The sequence below is a fragment of the Ailuropoda melanoleuca genome, chromosome 12, assembly GCF_002007445.2.
Source record: "Ailuropoda melanoleuca isolate Jingjing chromosome 12, ASM200744v2, whole genome shotgun sequence".
In the NCBI taxonomy this organism is placed as follows: Eukaryota; Metazoa; Chordata; class Mammalia; order Carnivora; family Ursidae; genus Ailuropoda; species Ailuropoda melanoleuca.
Genome location: NC_048229.1, coordinates 14,123,639 through 14,147,042, shown reverse-complemented (window position 1 = coordinate 14,147,042; position 23,404 = coordinate 14,123,639). Strand labels below are relative to the sequence as shown.

The 23,404-nt window shown below is 45.0% G+C and overlaps 1 protein-coding gene across 2 annotated transcripts in view; it reads right to left on the bottom strand.

The window, feature by feature from the left end:
- Positions 1-23,404, bottom strand: part of SUDS3 (SDS3 homolog, SIN3A corepressor complex component) — a 34,055-nt gene extending 10,651 nt beyond the window's left edge. The window contains exons 1-10 of one of the 2 annotated variants that reach the window (XM_002919674.4): positions 23,075-23,404; positions 21,108-21,177; positions 18,878-18,933; positions 17,258-17,329; positions 14,058-14,077; positions 12,637-12,793; positions 4,572-4,667; positions 3,180-3,241; positions 3,018-3,039; positions 1,034-1,139 (exon numbers count right to left, since the gene is read on the bottom strand). In XM_002919674.4, coding sequence (XP_002919720.1) covers positions 1,034-1,139; positions 3,018-3,039; positions 3,180-3,241; positions 4,572-4,667; positions 12,637-12,793; positions 14,058-14,077; positions 17,258-17,329; positions 18,878-18,933; positions 21,108-21,177; positions 23,075-23,216 — 803 coding nt within the window. In that variant the 5' untranslated portion in view covers positions 23,217-23,404. Of the gene's footprint in view, positions 1-1,033; positions 1,140-2,420; positions 2,443-3,017; positions 3,040-3,179; positions 3,242-4,571; positions 4,668-12,636; positions 12,794-14,057; positions 14,078-17,257; positions 17,330-18,877; positions 18,934-21,107; positions 21,178-23,074 lie in introns of both variants that reach the window. The other variant, XM_034672889.1, reaches the window with a different exon arrangement.

The following is a 23,404-nucleotide window of genomic DNA, read 5'->3' as shown; positions in this document are numbered from 1 at the left end:
TGGGACAAGGAGGTAGGACCCAGGGTGGCTTAACGCCTAGCAGAATCTGGGGCTACAGTGCCAATAGTAAATGTTTGTTGAACGAATAAGTGAATGAGTTTGTAAGCCTTCTCACACTGCTTTACAATTTCTTTTCTGATGGAAATGCTGGTGGTCTGAAGATTTTAAACTGTCTTTATTCTCAAATATTTTCTGGCACATTCAAAAAACTAATGTAACACACCTATATACTCACATGCATCTAAAAAATAAAATCATACAAATACCAATTAAAGAAAAAACTGTCTTTAACATAAACCGATAACGTTTTAGGATTCAATTCCCCCACGTTATGTTTCCTGGAACCCTCATATAGTAGGATGATGAATGAAAAAAGGGTACCCTGGGTCAAATAAATAATACTTGATAACATCTCAGAAATTCACAGCACACAGCCTATCAGAGAACCCAAAGAGCACCTACAGTGAAGAAACCCATTTAATTTAACTAACATGGTCATCCCCCAGACTCATCTGACTACAAAATGCTTTTTTCCACAGAACACCTATTAAATTTTAGTGCACAAGGGCAGAGTTAAGAGAAGGTAGAGAGGGACATAAAGCCCTGGCCTCAGTCTACAGGGGAACCACCAAAGATAGAAGCCTGCAAATTCTAGTACGATGCCAGAAGCTCAGAGAGAGAAGGAGGGCTCCCATCAGAACACGTTTTCAGGAAACACTGCCTTCAGAGATCAAATGAGTAGTATTGATCAAATGACTCCTGACACACTTTTTTATTTTTATTTTTTAAAAAGCAAGCTCTATGCCCAACATGGAGCTCGAACTCTTGACCCCGAGATCAACAGCTGCATGCTCCACTGACTGAGCCAGCCAGGCGTCCCAAGCCTGACGCACTTTGAAACGTTATTCCGCTTCAGTACTATGTAAGCTAAGCAGGAGCCATACTCGGGAACAATGAGCTAGAGCCCCAGCCTTCTTTCCAAGGGGTTCTTTGAAGACTCTTAATGAATAATCTGTGATTTTCCATAACATACCATCTTTTATCATAGTACAATTTCCCGTCTTCTATCCGAGCTTCAAACCTCTGGGCTGGAGACTCTGCGGGTGTGGCAGGCAAGTGTTCAGGAGAGGACGGGGACGCTGGAGGAACCAAAAATATTTCAATGACTAAGCGTGTAACAAGCACGTGGATCCAACAACATGCTTTAATTGAAATGCTATTAACGAGCAGCAATGATCATGATTATTAAGTCCTTAGGGGTGTAAAAACTAGAATTCAACAAGATTCTTGCATATTACGCCTAACTTGCTCAAGGCAACCCTATGAGGTAGGCAAGACAAAGATTAACCTCGCTGAACAGAGGAGAAACCAGGGATGAAGGCAGGCTAAGTCATTTGCCCAAGTGACCATCGGAAGCCCAGAAGGGCAGGAATTAGGAAAATCTCTTTAGAATTTTAAATCTGAAGTCATTTCTTGAACTATTTATTACTAGGTAGAGCAGGCTATCATGTATGTAGAGAGTCAAGCCAAGACAGTGCTAATAACTACAGTGGGTTCAAAGGATCTAAATTCACACATTTCCATAACCCCCTCCCCATCATGCCTTCAGAAACACAGGACCTCTCTGTGGACCACGGTGACTCTCAGAAGGAAATTGTTTAGAGAAAAAAGAATCTTGTTTCCTTCCACCAGGCTTGGTGAGTGGACAGACATGTGAGTAATCATGGTGCTTAAAACGTAACAATGCCTTGCCTGTCCAGAATTCTGTTCTGCAGCCTAGCACGGACTCTCAAGTGCCACTCTGGAAGGAACCGCCGCGAACACTGGGCTGGCTTCTTTTGTAAGCTGGGACTGGGAGTCCCTCACCAGAGCCAGGCCATGAAGCACCACTGGAACAGCAGTACCCAGCACTTAACTCCACAAAGTAATACTGAAAAATCCTTCTGGTTTCATTTCCAGAAATGGAGGAGGACTTAAATCTTATGCCTGATGCCTACACAGAAGGAAACCTTTACCAGCCTAGCATCAAATGTCTCTTTTACAAGAAATCAAGGAAAAAATAAAAATAACTTTAAACATAACAGGGTTAAAAAAAAAATCGGGAGCAGGCGCTTAGGCTCCCTTCAGTTTTCATGATGACTACCCTTAAGCAAATGTTCAANACCTTTACCAGCCTAGCATCAAATGTCTCTTTTACAAGAAATCAAGGAAAAAATAAAAATAACTTTAAACATAACAGGGTTAAAAAAAAAATCGGGAGCAGGCGCTTAGGCTCCCTTCAGTTTTCATGATGACTACCCTTAAGCAAATGTTCATCATTTTATTTTTGAAAATTGCAACAATCCCATCAGGTATAAGCATGCTTTTCCCAAAACATGATAAAAAAGATTGCACAAATGCCAACAACACTGTGCGCTTACCTGGTCTCTTCGGTGACTTAAGCTGTAGGAAGAACAACAAGAAATCTTAGAGCAGATCATTTTAGATACAACATAGTGTCAAAGGTATCAAAAACGACTGAACACGTAATGTGAACACCACAAGCNGCAACACTGTGCGCTTACCTGGTCTCTTCGGTGACTTAAGCTGTAGGAAGAACAACAAGAAATCTTAGAGATCATTTTAGATACAACATAGTGTCAAAGGTATCAAAAACGACTGAACACGTAATGTGAACACCACAAGCCTAAGCTTTCAAATAAATCAAAAAAATCAAACTGTACCTTATTTAATGTTCTCAGATCCTCCATGATCTGTTCGTCTGTTAACAAATAGTTTAGCTGAGGTGTTGAGAGTTAAAGGAATGTGTCTGAGAAGCATGGTTTCCAAGCAGGCAGAAATCAATAAAACGGTAGCAGCATTTTAGGNGCTCCCTTCAGTTTTCATGATGACTACCCTTAAGCAAATGTTCATCATTTTATTTTTGAAAATTGCAACAATCCCATCAGGTATAAGCATGCTTTTCCCAAAACATGATAAAAAAGATTGCACAAATGCCAACAACACTGTGCGCTTACCTGGTCTCTTCGGTGACTTAAGCTGTAGGAAGAACAACAAGAAATCTTAGAGCAGATCATTTTAGATACAACATAGTGTCAAAGGTATCAAAAACGACTGAACACGTAATGTGAACACCACAAGCCTAAGCTTTCAAATAAATCAAAAAAATCAAACTGTACCTTATTTAATGTTCTCAGATCCTCCATGATCTGTTCGTCTGTTAACAAATAGTTTAGCTGAGGTGTTGAGAGTTAAAGGAATGTGTCTGAGAAGCATGGTTTCCAAGCAAGCAGAAATCAACAAAACGGTAGCAGCATTTTAGGATTTATAGTGGGACTCTGTCGGATGCTGTTTCTACAAACATTCCCCTCTTGAAGTTGCTGATCCTATTAAATATCATGGTGCCCAGATACGTAAAAGAACTCACAAATTTCTTTCAAACATCTCTAAGTCACTCCAAGAATGAGAGCACAGGACACAGTAAGAGAACTTCCTCCTCAATTTATGAAGTGCTTTTCTGTTCCAAAGATCTGAAGCCCTGTGTGATCGTGTGCACACGCGCGCGTGCACACACACACACACACACAGATGTGGGCTTATTTTTCCCACATAACTTAAACCCCCAGTTGCAAAGACAAAGGAACCTGAAGTTAAACCCTTTCATGATGGCAGACAATTGAGTCGTTTTGTATAAATGGCTATTTATTCTCTCCTCAAGAGGACAGGAACAGAATTTTGCTGTGTGCGCCCTCACCCCCCTTCCACTTTTATGATTAAAGGGCTTTTTTATGTGACTGGAATCTCATTTAACAACTTGCGTTCCACTGTTTTCAGGATACAGATAATAGAGGTACAAAAGGCATGTATTACNCTCTCCTCAAGAGGACAGAAACAGAATTTTGCTGTGTGCGCCCTCACCCCCCTTCCACTTTTATGATTAAAGGGCTTTTTTATGTGACTGTAATCTCATTTAACAACTTGCGTTCCACTGTTTTCAGGATACAGATAATAGAGGTACAAAAGGCATGTATTACTGGCCTCATTTTACAAGTAGAAAAATTAAGGCACGTGAAATCTGAGGTCGCCCTTGAATCTCCAAATGTTAAAACCAGGTTGAACTTCTGGCACAAAGTTCCTTTGCAAATAACTGCTCTCTACAAATTCCTCTCACTAGAGGCAGCAGCAGTTGAGGACTCAATAAAATGGCCATTCCCAGGGCGCCTGGGTGGCTCAGTCGGTTAAACAGCCAACTCTTGGTTTGGGCTCAGGTCTGATATCGGAGTCATGGGAAAGAGCCCCACGATGGGCTCTGTGCTTAGCATGGAGCCTGATTGGGATTCTCTCTCCCTCACCCTCTGCCCCTCCTGCTTGCGCTTGAGCTTACTCTCTCTCAAGTAAATAAATCTTCTTTTAAAAATTGGCTATTCCCTAGCCCTGGGAAAAATACACATGCCTGCCAATCACATATAATTTTTAAAGAACGATGGCCATGTATAGTCTAGCAAACGGATAAGCAAAGGATTCAATAGTCTTAAGAAAAAAAGCAATTAAGGCTTGATGCAAATGGATATCAGGAGCGGGTTTTCTCCTCTTGTCTGGGATGGGGACAGGATCATTTGGTCGCCTCCGCAACTTTCTGGTCATGATGGGTTTCACTTCCATAGAATCTGTGGCAAGAATTGAATGGGTAAATCTATCCAACTCCCACTTGAAGTAAGAATCGCTGTACTATAAGAATATCTGCCCCACAGCCACCCAATCAGAACTGTCTTATTGGGGACATTTGGTTCATTCATGGACCAAGCACAACACCCATATCAGATGTTGGGGGGAGGGGACTGTGTTTAGAAGACCCAGACTGTCTAGCCTAAGCGCATGCCCCTCTCAGAAATGCAGCCCAGCCGTGTGCAGTCTACCTGTGGGAGCATCTCTCCAGCATCCCGAAAACTAGAACTTTCCTCCTCTTCCCTCAAATTCAGAAGCCACAGAGTGGTAGGCTCTTGGGATCAGAAGGAACCTTTGATCATCTAGTTCAACTAACTCCTGCTACTCCCATGGAGAGAGGGAGAACTGAAGTGCACCTGTGCACAAGACTCTGAGAGGCCACTGGCCTCAGTGCCACCCTCTTTATAGGACGTGTTCATTCACAAACCTGGACTTTCATTTTGTTTTATAACCTCTTATAGCTACTTGACTATCAAGAATGAGCTAATGAAGACTCATAATAATGTCTCTCTCATTCTTCTTGACTTCTCTCCGCAGTCTGACACTGTTGCTGACTCTCCTAGCCTTAAAATCTCTCCTCCCCTAGCCACCACCGCACAGGTCTCTACTCTCGTCATCTGCCTCCTTGGGCTCCTTTCTGCTGGTGACCACTGGAGTCCAGTCAGTTTTCTGCCTGTGTCCCAGTGAGCCTCCATCACCAATGTCAGCTCCCCCAACTTTTTGAATGGCAACCTATGCCCATCGACACCATCGACACCTATGCCCATCGACACCATCCACTCTCAATGACCCAAGTGACCTTACTTCATGTCTCACCTCCCACGGCTGCTTCCTCTCCTGTGTCTCGGGGGCATCATATCTGTCCATCTTCCCCAGTCAGAACAGAGCGTCATTGTGACTTATCTTCCTTCCCCCAAACATCATATTCACCAGATCACAGGCACTTTTGCCATTAAACCACCTCTCAACTCCACCCATCATCCTATTCTCACCTCCCTCAGAGCGATCTTCCTAACACACAAATCAGATCCTCCCTTTCTTATTCAATACTTTTATGGCTTGCCACACTCTACAGAAAAAAGGCCAAGCGTCTTTTTTCTGGTCTTGCCCCTTCTTCATTCACACACACACTGTGTGAGAGCTTTTGGATAAGTCTCTCACCCAAGGTCACCTGCCTTACTACACCCTCAAGCCTTTACATGCCGTCCCCTCTGCCTGGTCCCCTCTTTTCTGCCCGGCATACTCCTACACGACATCCCTGAGAGTCAGCTCAACACTCCCCACCCCATGATGGTTTTCAGAGTCACACCATCTCCCAAGCAACCAGAGCAAACCTCTGTACAAACCTCGGCCAACAAGCACCACACTGAATGGGACATCTTCCCCCAGAGACTCCTGAATTCCACCCCAGCACCTCACACTAGTTCGGGCATACTGTAGGGGCTCCATAGTTTCCTTCAGAACAACTAGATGAGATCAAGCCTGACGAGATCGTTCATTCATGACCATGCATACTATCAACACAGCAGACAGGACAGCCTTACAGAATTCAAGTGTAGCCCTTTTAACACAGCAACATGCACGATCTGCGAGTAGATGATAATCCTGTACAAAGTCAAAAAATACTTCTGCGTGTTGTTCTTAAGAAGGGAAATGAGCAACACTGATTTTCCCCCTATACATGGAGGGAAAGGGATAAGAACCACAGACCTAATGAGTATTTGGAAAGGTGTACATGGAAGTGGGTGGAGGCAAAAGGAAGGAGGACAAACACACTTGCCCGAGAAAAAGTTGGGGCGGGGGGGAGGTCAGTCATCCTCTCTACAAGAAATGTCTCACCCTCCGCAGAGCTGGTGTGCTTCTCCAGTGACTTAACTGGCCACCAGGTGAATCCCTACTGCAGCTGTGACCCGTTTAGGCGGGCTACCTAAACACTCTGTCTCAACTTTCATCTATAAAATGGAATTATCAGTAATACTTCCCCCACAGGATGCTGGGAGGGTTACAGGAGATGATACCAGTAAAGCCCTAAACACGGCACCGGGTGTAGCAAGAGTTCAATCGATGCTAGTTTTTATTATCGCATCTGCAGCCAGGTAAACACTATACAAATATCTTTTTAACAAGTCAAGGTGCAAACGGCTGAATGAAGTTACATACTCAACAACAACCAATGTTAGCTGTGAGGCTTTGCAACATTCACGCCTAATTCGGAAAACAAGATGTGAAGGGAGTTCACCCAACCCAAAGACCGCTAGAGAATGAACACCTAGCATATGAACATCATGGAATGTTCTGTCCACCAAAGACAATGGCCCAGTGTGCACTGCCATCTGGGCTGCCAAGTAAGGCAGGTGGGGAGGGTGGGCAATACGTAATGGAAGTAAGCCAAGTAAAGGCACAGCTGAGAGAATGTGAGAATAACCCAGTCTTATCATGGCCAATAAGCTCAGAAATTTGTAGCTGCATCACTCACAGATCAGAAAATACAATCAAATTCTTATGAAATAGTGAAAATCGATCCATTTTATTAGCCTAGTCACCACAATAACCTAATAAATTTTCATCCAAAAGACGACTTCAGCAGAAGAAAGGTGTTCTGAAAATGCCTCTGAAATGCACTGGCCTGTCCCCACCACCAGCCAGGAGAGAAGGAGTGGGGAACAGGCCTGGCCAGTGGTCCAGGTGGAAGATGGGACTCGTGGGGAAGACCAACATGTGAACATCACAGCCCCAAAACTACACAGCAGATTACCTACTCCACTCCCTTTGCTCCAACCTCCTGATGTAGATTTTTCACAGAGGGAAAGGATATCTGACTACCTGGGTCTGAATCCACCTAGAAGTTCCACACCTCATGAGAAGCAAGAGGCTGGAAGTCCGAGTTTATAACATCAGGGTCCTTGGAGTTTGGCCAGCAAGAGTCCGAAGGGGCTCAATCTGGGTCCAGCACAAAAATCAAACTTCCGGAGGTGACACCCAGACCTTGGAGCATGGCACCCCTGTAGAAGGCACTCGAGTTGGAAATAAGTCTGCCTTGCAGACGAGCCCAACACAACTCTGACTTAAATCAGAAAGCCTCTCAGAAAACCTAGAACTCTTCATGGGTTTGCTTCTGTGGGGATACTATCTGCGATCCAACTGAACACCAAATACACCAGTGCTGGGGGGGGGCGGGGTGGTATGAGGGATGGGACAGGAAACAGAAACACTGAACAAGAGCTCCTTTCCGAACCACCTCGTGTATGTGACAAGAGCGCAAATCCTCCTGCTCTGCTCACCGGCAACGCCAGCAGGAACGGCCACACTGACAGACACAGGCACTCTCCAGGTAGCACTGGGCATGCTGGCTAAGAAATGGGAGTGAGGCTCAATCCGTGCTGGGCAGAGCCACTACAGCACCGTCCCTATGGAGACATATTCCCGATAACATTAATTACCTGCAATTACCATACAATTAGCACTTCCCTGCTGGCCTTGGGTCCCACACTTCTCTGGGCCTAGTCATTCACTCCAACACAAATGCAGTAAAAGCTTCACGTGAACGTACTTTAACTACTCAGACCAACCCATACTTGTTTAGCTACTGAGAAAGTATCAGTTGCAGTGATTCAAAGGAGCATCCTTAAGAAAAAGAATGTTGGGCGCCTGGGTGGCTAGGTCAGTTGAGCATCCGACTCTTGGTTTCAGCTCAGGTCATGAGATCAGAGCCCCGAGCTGCGCTCCGTGCTCAGTGGGAGTCTGCTTAAGTTTCTCTCCCTCTGCTCCTCCCCTCCCCCCCCAACACGGGTCTGCACTCTCATTTAAAAAAAAAAAAAAAAAACACTGCAGAGTGACCACTGTAGCAGATTGGCAATGACCCCCAAACCAGGAGCAGTGCAACACGGGACGAGCCTAGGACACCCAGGCCCCTCTCTAATGGGTTGGCAGGCTCATCGGCATCAGGAAAGGACGCTGCAGGTGCCTGTGGGAGGTGCATCGGGGGAGGTGAGAGAAGAAGGAAGGTCAGGTCTTCAGTGACCCACCAGGGTAGGAACCAAGGGCCCCAGCTCCCTCAGGCAAAAAGCCGTCCAGAGAATAAGGATGGTGCTGAGAGAGTGAACCTCCCCTGCACTCTGGAACACCTGGATTCCACAAGGGCAGCACCAGCAAAGACCATCTAGAGACAAGCATGCTCCACCCAAAATCCAGGTCACCTCTTTCCTTCTCCCCACCCAGACACTTGTGTGGGGCCTCTTCTCCTTGCCTGGACTTCCAAGGTTCCTGCTCACTGGCACCTGCTCCTCGTTGTGTGAAACCATGCCTGCATCAGTACAACCACAAAGACCTCGGCAAGGTTTTACAATTAGTAAAAACAAGCTGAGAAATCTTCACCTTCATTTAGGAGCACGCTCTGTGGACACCGCCTTACACTGGGCAAGACAAGGAGGCTGTGCCAGTCACGATGACTACCAAAATATAAGCTCCTTGAGGGCACACACCTTACTATTAGCCTCATTTTATGAATCACTCAGTACCACACGAATCCACAGAATTTCCATGACAGATAGCATCATGNGCCAGTCACGATGACTACCAAAATATAAGCTCCTTGAGGACACACACCTTACCTATTAGCCTCATTTTATGAATCACTCAGTACCACACGAATCCACAGAATTTCCATGACAGATAGCATCATGTGGTGGTTAAGACCAATTCTGCCTTATGCACCATCACGCTGAGGCACTTTGAGCAAATGCCTCTGTTCCTCTGAGGCTGCTGTGCCACGTCAAGTCAAAGGACGTCACAACTTCTCAATCTCTCAGTGCTGTGTGTGCCAGCGGCTCTTTCAAGCACTTTATAGGCACTGTCTCACCCCATCTTCGCACCAAACCTCCGAAGTAGATTCTAGCATCTCCCTCCTAAATGAGAAAACCCCACCGTAGAACCAAGTTCATGACAGCGCCAGGATTCATCCACATCTATCAGCCTAATGAGGCAGTTCTAATATTTTTATGTAATACCTGGCTCAATGTAAGTACTCAGGAAGCAGTCCTTTAGCACTATATTTTGATATTATAATTTTGATTTTAATATTATAAATACTCATGGCTCCAGCTATAAAGGAAACTCACAGTAGCTGCCACAGGGGCCTGAGGCTTGGAAGATGCGCCGGTGAGGCAAAATTTACAAAAGAAAATGAAGTAATGGTTGGTGGACTGTTGAGACAAAAGAGGCAAGTGTNGAATCCACTAATCTTCTAAAAGAAACTCACAGTAGCTGCCACAGGGGCCTGAGGCTTGGAAGATGCACCGGTGAGGCAAAATTTACAAAAGAAAATGAAGTAATGGTTGGTGGACTGTTGAGACAAAAGAGGCAAGTGTCCTCAAGACAGGGAGAGGACAAATGGATGAAAAATGATAAAGCTCCCACACATTCAGCTCTCACTGATTATCTGGGTTACCTATCACCTTGGCCTCAACTGCAGAGAAAACTCACACTCAGGTCATTCCACCTCCACCCTCACTACTCAAAGTGTGGTCCAGCCAACAGCATCAGCAGCCCCTGGGAGGTGGTTAGAAACGCAAGATCACAGGCTCCGCCCCAGACCCACTGAAGCAGAAGCTGCAGGTCATCGAGACCCCCAGCTGACTCCCGCACACACCCAAGCTGGGGGAGCACCGATCAGTAATTCATCCTTGTCTCCTTACCGACAGTACACCTTTCTACCTGCATAACCCGCTGTCCTAAGTTCTTCTCAAGCGGTGTGGGCAGTGGAGAGAACCTCCCATTAACTCCCACTGTCTGCAAACGCTTTCAGTCCCGTTCGGACAAAGCAGGTCACCTGATCTTCTCATTCCCAACGGGTTATTTGGTCTGAGTTTCCCATCGGCCTCTAATTCCAATGTTGTTTTTCAAGAGATCTTCATGTTGAACCAGAAGAGGAGATTTTAAGAAATATCTTTTCCGGGCAGAGCGGATATTGGGCATCAATCCACAAAGGTGAAATAAGTCACTCAATGAAAGGAATGAAATCAGGCCTTTAATCCAGGACCATAGCAGCACCATCTGTGGAAACGCTAATTATCCTTCTAGCTCCACTGCCTTTTCTTCCGACATTGTATCATTACCTTGGCACAGCTTTCCATACCAAGGGTACCAAATGGCTTGAGGAAGGACATCGGTACCTTTAATGCCCATGGCTAGCTTTAAGCACTTGTATAATCTATTTTACTGCGTTACAAATGACTTCCCTGCATTTATTTGTCTTTTCTACCCTGGCAGGCTCAGCCTCTAGTCACTGGGGATGCCTCCTGTCCCAGTTAAGATTCTGGCTGCAAAGCCGCCTGGCCAAACAATGTCTATTGCTTATCAATAATCAGGATGCCAAATCACAGGTAAGGTGATGATATCCCTCCCTGCAGATGGAAAGGGAGCAGCTATAAACAGACAATATTTCCCACTAGCCTAATGAAGACTCCTGAACATCTGGTGGCTCTAGCAGAGAGCGATGAGGCATCAATGCCAGAAACAGCCACCGTCAAAGAAAACGGTGTACAGGTCAGAAAGCAGGCCGGCGGACTGGTACCGAACAAGGCAGCACAGTGCTAGCAGTCTAATCAACAAAGCGTGGCCACAAGAACAAGACAGTGCTGTCTGAAGACGCTATTTTAGCATCCACTCTCACCAAAAAAAACATTTCTGAGCTGCTTTCAGAGGCCTTCAAGGAATTAATTCCTTCTGCCAAGTCTTTCAAGGAGAGAGATATCAGAAGAGAGATTTTCAAGAATCAGATCCCCCACTTCAAACACACCACATTCTCATAGGTCTATCATGGGGATTGGGCTAGAAGTTTACGTTAACTGAAGGCCCCTGTTGGGTCACAGCACCAGAATTACCGAAGAGGAAATACCATTTAACTGTTACTTTTAAATTCCACCCCCAGGAACTTCACGTGAAAACAATGCATCTCTCATGGACCTCTACTAAAATTAGATATGCCAGAGCTCCAGCACCTCCTGTACATGGTAAGAGGGAAATCTGGGGGTGTGCAGAAGGCATGCGCTTACACATCCAGGTGACAAACTCACCACTGACTTGTCTTGCAATATTCGCTGACAGAAATTTTGCCAAGTTCCAAAATATCTAGTTCAAGCCACTTCCCGCTCTGTATCCTTCTAGGATTCATCAGTCTACATATGGCAACAGAACAGTCAGCCCATATTGCTTCTCCCTTAAACTTGCCTACATCCTGCTGAGTTCCCATATGCGGATTACTAAAAACTAGAAGGCAAGGGAGGGATTGGCACAGAGTCTAATGTAACTTTACTACCTTTACAGGAAACTAGTTCAGTTTAGCCTACTCCTGCCAAATTTGTACCTACTGTCTGAAATGTTCACAGTAACATCTGGGGAAGGGATCTAAGAGCATAGATGATATAGTCAAACGCCTTTGTTCTCACATCTAGGTCAAAGGAAGACAATGCCTTTTCTATAATTGAGGCAGACTGAAAAAGAAGCAGAGATTCCCACCACCACAGAGGGACTTGGGTAAGTCATCCAGGAATGGCAGCTGACCCAGGAATTAAATGAAATAAAGCATAAGCCAGCAGTTACAGCCAGGACTGAAGGTCTACCATTTACTGAACACCTGTTACACGCAGGGCACTGTGCCAGGCACTCACATCTCTGACCACAATCCTGTAAGACAAGGTCTGATCAGCCCTATTTTATAGAGGGGGAAAAAGGCTGAGATGTTCAGTGGCTTGACCAAAGTCACACAGCCAATACCAGACAGAGCTAGAACTCTGAGCCTTCGTGTCAAAGCCCACCCTCCTTCCAGCTGCTCTGCTCGGACAAGGAACTGAGGTAAGAGAGAGGAGGCCCCGCCCAAGGCTCCCGGGACCCTGCTCTGGGGGGCTTTCATACCTCCTGTCAGCTCCATCGTCAGCTTTTCATTTTCGATCATTTTCTTTTTCTCTTCTAGCTCAGCGATCAGGTTCTCTTTCAGCTCTACCTTCTTGTCTTCAAATTCTTTCACCGCTGCCTTCTTTTCTTTAATGTAGTTTCTCTCCACCTGTTCAGTCTGAGGAAAGGAGAAAACACAGGCTAAGGCTCCATGAGACCCTCGCAGCCAGGGCCCAATTGCAAGTTTGGCTCTACACTCAAGAGCCCAGAAAACGCCTTTATGAGAAATGTGGGACAGCGCACTCACATGTGCACTGGCAGTAACGGGATGTCTGGGAGCAAGTTTTCCAACGAATGCATAAAATTGAACCATATGATTTCTGCTTGTTTTTACAAGCATACCCCCCTTGCTACTCAGTATTTCCTCTCTTTCACCTCTTACACTTCACGGCTTCTATGCTAAAATAAAACTTAAGAGTCTCAAAGACAAACTCTTTTAAAGCCCCAATTTCGAAAGAAAATAGTACATTCCGGATGAAATACCTACATTCAAAATTAATTGCAGTTACAAAACACTGAGTCAAGATGACCCAAGTTACTGTATTTGTTGATAAAGATCAACTAGAGCAGAAGAGCATCTATTAGGCACCTGAACCTCAAGTACTCGAACACTGAAATAATGCTAAATAAAAAGGTTCATTTTTTAAATCGTACCATCGTATTAAGTGAAGAACAAGGTAGCTTATGGTGGGCTACAGCTGTGGATCACATAATCCTGCAGGCTGTGACTGTATGTGTTGCACTGACTTCAGTGGTAAAACGGTTTCTGATAACGTGCTCTGTTAAAGCATGACCTTCTCACACTCGTGTGTGGCTCTGATAAAGGCAGGACTCCCCCCACACATACACACTAGCCACCCCAGGAAGAGATCATCATCCAAGATTCAGGCTCTCATCTCTGTACCACAGCACTGTGCTTCAAAAAGAAACAACACTCAGATGTCTGCTGAAGGAAAGGAAAAATGTTAAATCTGTCTTTCCTACTGACCAAGACAGCTTTGGCTATAAAACTGAACCACTGAGCCAATTCAGAGACTGGGCTGTGTCAAGGACCAACATAACAAATTATTAGACCGTTATAATTCAGAGACACTCCCAGATGGCTTTAACATGAGATAAAAGTCAAAAAGAAAGCAGTGAGGGGTGAGTATCCCCTAGTCCCCTGTGATAATTTGAGGCTGCCCACCCTACAAATGAAGAGATGGCAATTTCTAAATTAAGACCCAAAATGTCCTTTCGTCAAACAGAACAGTGATGAAGGCTCGCAGCTGGGGGCTTCTTAACTGTCCATTTGGTAACAGAAGGAAAGATTCTCTGGATTGGGAGAGGAAGATTCCAGCCTCAGAAAGGGCCTGCAAACCCAGAAGATCCAAGGTACTTACTTCCAGCTGGAGGAAGAGTTCTGAAAGAGATAAAACATGCAATTAGATTCGCTAGGCTGTGTCACCTTTCTAGACAGTGATGGTAGGACTCATTTAGAGGCAGTAATTGCTTTCTGAAAGCACGGTTACACAGAGCAAATGTTTCCATCAGTAAAGTGTTAATATACATGAAAGGGAAGGACGAAAGAAGCACTCATGTCTAGTTAAAATTTGGCCCTGAATAGAATCACTTCCGGCAGTTCTGCCCAAGGGCAAAAGCAAGCAGCAGAAACTACCTGGCAAAATAAAACTGAAAGTTATCCCTTCTTTCACTCAGTACGTACCCTCACAGTTCTACAGCGTAGGATGAGTCCGGAAGGAACAACGCAACTACTTCAGCAGAGTCAACACTGATGTTTTTAAAGCATGTGTGAAGGACTGCGTGTGTCACGGAAGGATATTCCTGGAGAACTCAGAGGGCAGAGGTTCTGAGCCCCCCCAGGGCATTCTTCCCAAGCCACCAAGACCCCGCAGATGGCTGCACCTCCATGGCAACGCCCTCTGGGTCTGACTGCAATTCCAAGCTTCAGATCTAAAATAGCCTTCCCTAAGGACCCTTCACTTACCAACCCCCTCTCAGACACATCCAAGTATCCACTGGTGAGCAGTCAACAGCTTATTTATCACCCACCCTGTGCAGGCAATTAAACAACTGTTTACCCAGCAGCTCCCCCCACCACTAGATTGTAAGCCTCTCTATAGAGCCAGCCCTTTGAACAAAACAGGTCCATGGCATCTCATCTTTCCTTGATGACAGTGGGCTGCTGCCTACATCACAAAGATTGCTGGTGAACCAACAACTCCAGGAGGCGCTGTTTATATTTTACCATNATAAGCCTCTCTATAGAGCCAGCCCTTTGAACAAAACAGGTCCATGGCATCTCATCTTTCCTGGATGACAGTGGGGCTGCTGCCTACATCACAAAGATTGCTGGTGAACCAACAACTCCAGGAGGCGCTGTTTATATTTTACCATGGTCTCCTTCACAAATCTGATAAAGCCTATGGATCTCTTTCCCTCTAAAACAGCATATATGCACATCCACATATAATTTCATAGAATTCTGAGTTTCAGGACTTCAGATTAAGAATTCAGATCTCAATTAACAGATGTTGAATAAGATAATTTAACTGAGGAGGGGTGCCTGGCTGGCTCATCAGTGGAACATAGGACTCTTAATCTCGGGGTTTTGAGTTCAAGCCCCAGGCTAGGCATGGAGCCTACTTAAAAGAAAAGGAAATTTAACTGAGAAAAGAACAAGCCGTTCATTATTTTCTAATACCCCCCCAACCCCCAGAAGCCCTGATCACTCTTGCCTTGAGAATGGCTGAGCACATGAGCCCAGGCACATCCAGCCCAACACGCTCACTCCTATGAGTGCCTTAGATGCACAAACGAACTTGACGCACTGACTGTGCCATTCTCAGAAATCACCCCTGCACCAAGTCAAACTGGCAATCAGTTATCAGAGCTGCTAGTTATTGAGTTACAACAGCCAGGCACCAACACAACCAGAACAGGTGGGTTAGCTCTGCAAGAATGTGCTCTTTAAGGCTCAAGCTGGGACTGACTTAGGAGTTCTCCTGCATTCGTACCTGGGGGGCAGGGGAGAGCAACGTTTCTGAAAGAACACGTGAGGACAGGATCGAGAGCAGAACTAAGGAAAACCACGCAATACTAATGCTGCAGTTCTAGCTGCAGAAAAATGGCTCATGTCAGTTAGCTTTCCTTACCTGCATCTTAAACCAATTCTGTGAGGTATTCGTACTCCCCCCTGCAGATAGGGAACTTGAGGCTCTAAGAGCAAAACCTGCTTACAGGCACAAGATCTAAGGTGCAGAGAGAAGATCTAAACCTAGGACCTCACCCCTCCACAGTGCACCTCCTTTCCCTGCTAGAGGGGAACACTGGGAAGAAGGCAGGGGATTTCACAGATGTCCCAAGGAGATGCCTCAGGAACTCACATCGCAGTGGGGGTAAACTCAGGGGCAGGCGGGATGTGGGTGGGCAGAAGGCTAATGACTATTACTTCCATCTTCCCAGGGCCTCCCATGCCCTTCAGCTCCCTTTCTACTTGTTGGTGTACACAGGACATCTACTGCCCAGAGGAGGGAAAAGTTCCACCAACAGGAGCTGGGAAGACACCAGATCAGAAACCGAGGAGACAGCAGCCTGAGCAGTGGCCGCCAGACCTCATCTGAAAACCCAGCATTACTTTGACCACTGCAGGAACAGGCACCATGCCGGCGCTCAAAATGCTGGCCGACAAGGAGCTTCCAAATCGAACAGTTACGAAACATTTCCTGTAAGCCCAGGAATCAGTGTTAATACACTTCGAACAGTCATCACATCTTACTTTTTGCATGATTATTTACCTCAGACTGTTCCTTAACTTTTTCCACATTTGGATGTCTTTCATCAATGAAATCGCACGCTTGCTTTAAGTCAAGGGCAGTGTGTTCCACTACTTCATGTTGCTCAGAGCTTGGATGTAGCAGGTGCTCGACAAATTNTGATTATTTACCTCAGAATGTTCCTTAACTTTTTCCGCATTTGGATGTCTTTCATCAATGAAATCGCACGCTTGCTTAAGTCAAGGGCAGTGTGTTCCACTACTTCATGTTGCTCAGAGCTTGGATGTAGCAGGTGCTCGACAAATTCTTACTGAGGATACATTTACTGTGTTCAACAAACCAAAGCATCCTCTTCCCCTAAATGCTTATAACACTCAAGGGGAAAAACAAGAGAACACCTCTTCCTCCCTGAGCAGAGGATTCGAGAACAAACTTCAAGCAAGAGTGAAACAAGCTACAATTCTTTCCCATTGTAGCTCCTCTGATGGTCCATTCAGGCAGCCATGCACATGTGAGAAAGAATGTGCAAGACTGCTTACCCTGGGGGCACCAGGGAGCATAACTGCACGGAGCCACAACTAGTAAGCTCAACTAAAGATCATTCACAGGCCACTGGAAAAAAGATGAGTCAGTTTTATACAACTGTGGCTTTAGTGTCTCTCTTCCCCAAAACTTTTCCCTCCTCCATATCTGAGAATATATGCACTGCATTTTAGATGACGCCTCTTACGGCCACACTAGATTGGTGATCAGCAAAAGCAAGAACACCTAAAGATCATTTACTCCCACCTAAGACAGAGCCTCACCTGCATTTCGGATCCTCTCTTTGTACTGCTGATCTAGTTTTTTCATCCTCTTCTGATATTCCTGTAATGTACCTGATTTTGAGATTTACAAAATAAAACGTTACTTTGAAGATCAATCTGCTCTACATTTCAGTTCCTAAAATTGTCGAGCACAGCAGGAACTATTTCAATACCATCAGAGTAAATAAAACACAAACCAGGGAAAGGCACGAGCAAACAGAGCTAACTGGACTCTGGTTCTCAACCAAGGCCCAGAGCAGAAATCCCCCCACCCACCTAGTGGATTAAGACTCTCTAGCAAGTGACGGGGAGTAGAAAGGCACAGGCTTCCTCAAGTGATTCCGATCACCTGCTGCTCCAGTTTGAGTCAATGGGCCTCCTGTTTCTGAGAAAAGCTCATTAGCTCTCAGTAAGGCCCAGATCTCTGCAACAGTGAAAATGTCCTAGGTTTCACTGTCCAACATGGGAGCCACTAGTCATACGTAGCTACTGAGCACCTGAAATGGAGCAAGTGCAACTGAGGAACTGAATTATTAATATTTAATTAAATTTAAATAGATATGCACAGCTAGTGACAACTCTGAACAGCTCAGGTATAGATTTTCACCAAATGTCTACTCATGTCATTGCTTTTCCGAAAAGCAGCGAATTATGAGGGTCACAATTAGTGTGCGAAGTGTTTCCTGATCATAATGCATTAGTAGGGTATATTAATGGCATCTTTTTCAAAATCCCTCATTCAGCTGTGCCAGATATGCCTTATACACTTGCTAGAGTGGAATATATTTCTTTCTTTGGCAACACTTCCGTTATCATGGAAAGAAAGAAAAAAATAGAAATAAAACAAAGATGTGTGAATGCAACTCATGGGAACCTTTTTTCACTATTTAGCAGAAATCAATGTCAGATGAGCTAGTTCAGGCAAAATAAGGACCTAGTGGAAAAGCTGTTCCACTGATGAGGGGGCTCCACAAAAAATAAGCCAAAGAATTGCTGGCCACAGCTGTCCTTGAGCTCCCAGTGCATCCCACAGTGCTAGACACCCCTCACGGGCAATCACATGGCTTCCACTTTCTGCATTTCAAAGACTGGAAAAAAAATTTAAGCAAGATGAAGTGATGTGCCCAAGGTCAAATTTTCAGAAAGTAGTACAGTTAGGATTCAAGCCCATGATGGCACTCGAGAGCCAATACTCTTAACCCCAGGGTGAACTGCCTTTAGCAGGAAATAGCACTGGACAAGACAGAATCCACTTTTAATTTACCAAGCAAACAACAGAGAACACAATAAGGATAACCCACAGTTCATCAGTATTTAGTTTAGAAAGAATGGTACAATTTCATGTATTCTTTGGTAACAACATCTCTCCTAAAAAAGTCTAGCTATAGGGGCTCACAGTGGTTTTCAGCTCATGCTCCTCAGAAGGCCATAAGTGAGGGTTCAAAAATGTTTGAAAATCACCACTTTACTGACAGCAGAAGATAGGAAAATGCATACTGGATAGCTGAAATCAGTCAGACCAAATTTTAAATCACTCCCACAGGGGAGTGAAATGCTCAGGTTTCAAAGGCTTGCAATACTAAGTATATTTCAAAATGAAGAGTTAAACCACACACCTACCTTCCTGCAGTTGTTGCAACTGTCTCTTGAGAGAAGCCAGTTTATCCTGATACATCCTGTAAAGAAAAACAACGAAAGCCACACTGAAAGACAAAAACATTCAATACTCAATTCTAAACTAATCTGCACACAGGAATTACCTGGGTTGTTATGGGAATGTCATTAATGTCCTTTAGGAGACAGAGAAAACTGAAGTCTGCCAACTGGTTTAAAATGTACCAGCAGCTAAAGGGATCAGAAAGGGACAAGGATTCTGTGTTCTTGAATCATATCCCAATTCTGTAGATTCTCCTGTGTTATCCCACCTTTAGAGATAATCAGTCTGAAATCTACAAATATGAAGACACGCAGATTTTAATAAATAAGTGACAATGATAAACAGGCAATAAAACACAAAGAAAAACTGGAAGTGTGATGCCATTTCCTTATGGATTTAGAAGCATAAATAACACACGAAAATGTAGCAAAGGCATTAAACACAGCAGCTCTTGTATCAACTCTACGATTAGACTGTAAGTTCCGAAGGAGTAAGATTATGCCTTTGGCACGTTTTTTTATGTAGACAGCATAGCTGTGTAAGCACCAAGTTAATAAACCTTCATGCCATTTTTTAAAAGCCTTACTCTTTTAGGATCAGAGAAATAAAAGTTATTCAGTAACAAAAGTTAAAACGCAGGATTTATTTGCAGCCCCAGCTGGATAAGAACACACAGCACATACGAAGCAAAAGCGCCTAGATTGTCCCCCTCCCCACAGATACACACACTAAATGGATTGTAAGTCATTATACACTCTGGCAAGTTTGTCTGAATGGTGGATTCCACAAGTAAATCTTATTTCAACAGTATTTTTGCTTCTATCTGAAAAACACCCCCAATTTTACAGTGACAAACACAAGATTTGCAATCTGAATGACCACTGTCCAACAAGTAACAGGCACAATAGCTTTTTGACTGCTCAAAATAAGGGCTGTAAATACATCCCAACTATTTACACAGATTGAGGAAAGAGTAGGCAGAATCTGGGAATTACACAGGAGGTCTGATTAAAAGATCAATGAGAATTCTAATGTACTCTCAACACTGACCTTGAGTCAAACAAGGCATTCAATTTTAATCAGAAATTTTTCTAGGGGCATGTTCAATTAAAATATGATCTCAAAAGAATGCTTAAACATGCCAAACAGAGGAAACAGATGTATACAAACTGCACACAATAAGTCAGTATTTGGAACCCAGTGTATTCAATTTTCCACCACATCGAATGTGGTAAACAACGCCTTTGACTTCTGAGTCTGTCTTTGAAAGGGAATATTAACAGATTGAAAAAATAAACAAGCGAAACAAATTCAGATTCGGAAAACAGAAAGGTATGTGGAAATTGTTCAAGGTGTATCAGTAAAAAGCCTGAAGAGAATAAAAATAAAAGGAAGCACAGTTTCAGGCATGAAGCTGTGAGAAAAATCACATGAATTATTAAGGTAATCTTTCTTTATTCAGCATTGGTGGAATTTAGCTGAATTACCCCTTTGGGTTCCAAAGCTTAAAAAGGATAACAGAATTCAGAGGATGGTCATGAACCATTTGCAAACAGGTCCTATAAAAAAAGGAATGCGGATCATCTAGCTTAAAGATAAAAATTTAAAGTCAAATCAAGATCCTCAAAATTGTCAACAATACTTCTGGGATCTATTTTATTCAATCTTGCATCTGTGTTTACAATAAAAGCAAGTGGTTTTCGTTTCTCTGGGCACATTTAGAGAAGGCTTGAGCAGGGATGTGTGACGAGTGGAAAGGGCACTAGAGCAGGAGTCAGGAGGACTGCTCTCCAGACCAGCTCTCTCTGAGCTCCCCAGGCAGCCAGCACACCATCAGCTCTTGGTGGGGTCACCCCAATCTGAGAACCAAATAGCTACGACACACCCTTTACCCTGAGTAGTAGTTTTCACGTTTAAAAAAAACAAAAACAAAAACACGAAGAAGCGGGAAACAGTTTTCTCTTGATATGTGGCCTTATTTCCCTGGGATCATTTCCCTCAAGGTTCTTCCTAGCCAACCCTCAAAATATTCTTTTAACAAGAAGACCAATTACACATGACAAATTTCAAGGGGGAAACTGCACACATACACATGGACTTTGGAAGCTCTATGGTCAAAACCATACACACAAGGTCACTATCAAGATTTCCTTGGAAATCTTTCCAAACAAGAAATGTAAGAATCATACTCACTGTTCCTTCATTTCTACATAGTCTTCTTCATCATGCTTTGCCAGGTCAGTTTCACTAGCATCTTCGGTGTCTAAATAAAATCAGGGAAGAAAGGTTTGTTAAAATCGTAATTCATAAGGTTGGTATCACGTGACGAAGTGACACTTAAACTTCTCTAAAATGAATGGAGGCCTGTGGGAAGCCATCAGTAAAAAATATTACATAGCTACTTTAGGAAAGAAAATGCCATTTCCAACTTAGACATGGCCAGACTTATGCAAAGAACTGTGTTCATCCGAAGTGCAACCAGAGAACAGTGTGCGTGAGAGGTAGGCCGTCATGGTCAAGGCTGTTACTTCTGCAGAAGCCACACTGGCAGTTCAGGAAACGGAGCTGTAAGCGTCAGACAGGACAACTAGAGACAGCCAGGCCTTGCTCACTTCTCCAAAATGACCTAGTACGTCCATTCTCTTCTGTTCTATGCCCAGTTTGAACAGATTTTACATCACATATATACAAAGAAGGATCCAAACCAATAACTGAATATTTAAAAATAATAACTGAAGTGTTTTCAAAGTTACAGCTAAAGGGAGAAGAAAGGGACAAGATGATCAAACAGAAAGTGTTTCAGAACATTTTAAACATTGTTCTTAAAGTAAATAGTGGAGTGTCTACATAAAAACAGCCCTACTTGAGCAGGGATAAAAACCAATTTTGGCTTCGCCGCTCCCCCTTATGGGCATTAAGAACAGTTACAAGTGTTTCACATTCAAAATCCCTGGTTAAGCCCCGTCTTCTAATGTAGTTTAACCAAACGCAATTAGTTCCTTCAACTTTATTATCTGCACATGTCGGTGCCTTTTTAAAGGCTGCTGCAGGTCCAAATCTTCACAAAGCCTTCTCCTTTCAGTCAAGAGACCTTCACTGAATCCCTGTCATATGCCAGCCACTGTACCTGGCGCATGGGGAACTGAGATGAATAAAACATATTCCTCATTCCAGCAACTAGGCCTACCTTTTGCTCTACAGCCCTATTTTGTGCCAGGAATATTCCACCCATATACTGGTCTCTATCTCCTCTTTCTTTTCCTGTGTCCTTTCATTTTTTTTTCACCCCTCTCCTTCTCCAGTAGCTCCTTCCTCAATCCCTCCAAAACAGTCTTCCTCACACTTGCCAAACTGTAAAGCCCAGTTTGAAAAGCTGGGCTCTGAGAAGCAGTAATGATAACGCAAAGAACGTGGAATTGAAAACAGAACACCTGGGCACCATTAAGCAAATCCCTATCTTCCCCTGTAACTGCTTCCCCAGTTTTATGAAAACATCCACTGAGTACCAGGCCTAGTACTTTATGCACATCTCATTTAATCCTCACACCTACGCTAGGAAGCCCCATTACGGACGGGGAAACTGAGGCTCGCAAGCTTAACTAAGTTGTCTAAGATCACAACGCTGGGTTCAGTGAGCCAAATATAGACCTAGATCTGGCTGATTCCAGGTCTCGTTCTTTTAAGCAACCTGAACTGCACTGCTCAAGTAGGACTGGCTAAAGCATTTTCCCGGGGTGGAGGCTCGTAGGGAGCAACTTGGGAACCTGGAAGCCAAACTGGGCTTTGCTCTGATCCTCTCCAGAACTAAAAAGGGGAGGGGTACTCAAGACACTCAATGGAAGGCTTTCTCATTCCAACCAGGAAAGACCTGAGGTTCGCCAGGGACGGTTGAGGGGAGAGGAACAGAATCTTAAAGGGACCTCCGGCTCAGACAGCAGCTCCCGAATCCCTCCTTCCCGTAACTGTTAGGGTACGACGTCCCCACAGCGGCCCCGGGCCCAGCGCAGGTGGGGATAACTTCCTGGAGCCGCGCTCCTCCCAGCGGCCCCTTCAGCCTCCCCCAGCCCGGGAGATCGCCCCGCCCCGCTCCGTGCAGCCCACTCACTCCCTCAGCGATTCCCACCCCCGCCCCGAGCTGCCGGGCCAGCCAGAGCAAGCACCTTCATCCGACTCACGGCCCCGGCAGCTACGCTCGTCGTCCTCGGCGCTCTCCAGCTCTTCGTCCTCCTCCGGGTAGTACTCCGGTGCCGACGGTGCTCCAGCCGGGGCCGGAGCCGGAGCCAACAGCCCCGCGGCACTCATGTCGCCTCTGGCCGCGGCTGAGCGTGTCACCCAGCGACCGCGGCCGCGCGCCCTGCGGACTCGACGCCCGCCTAGCAGCCCCCGAGGGAGCCGCCAACTCGAGGAGCGGGAGCCGCGGTAGCCGCGGCGACCCTTTCCCCGTCTCCGCCAAGCTCCGCCCCGCGCGCCCGCGCTCGGCAACGGGGGCC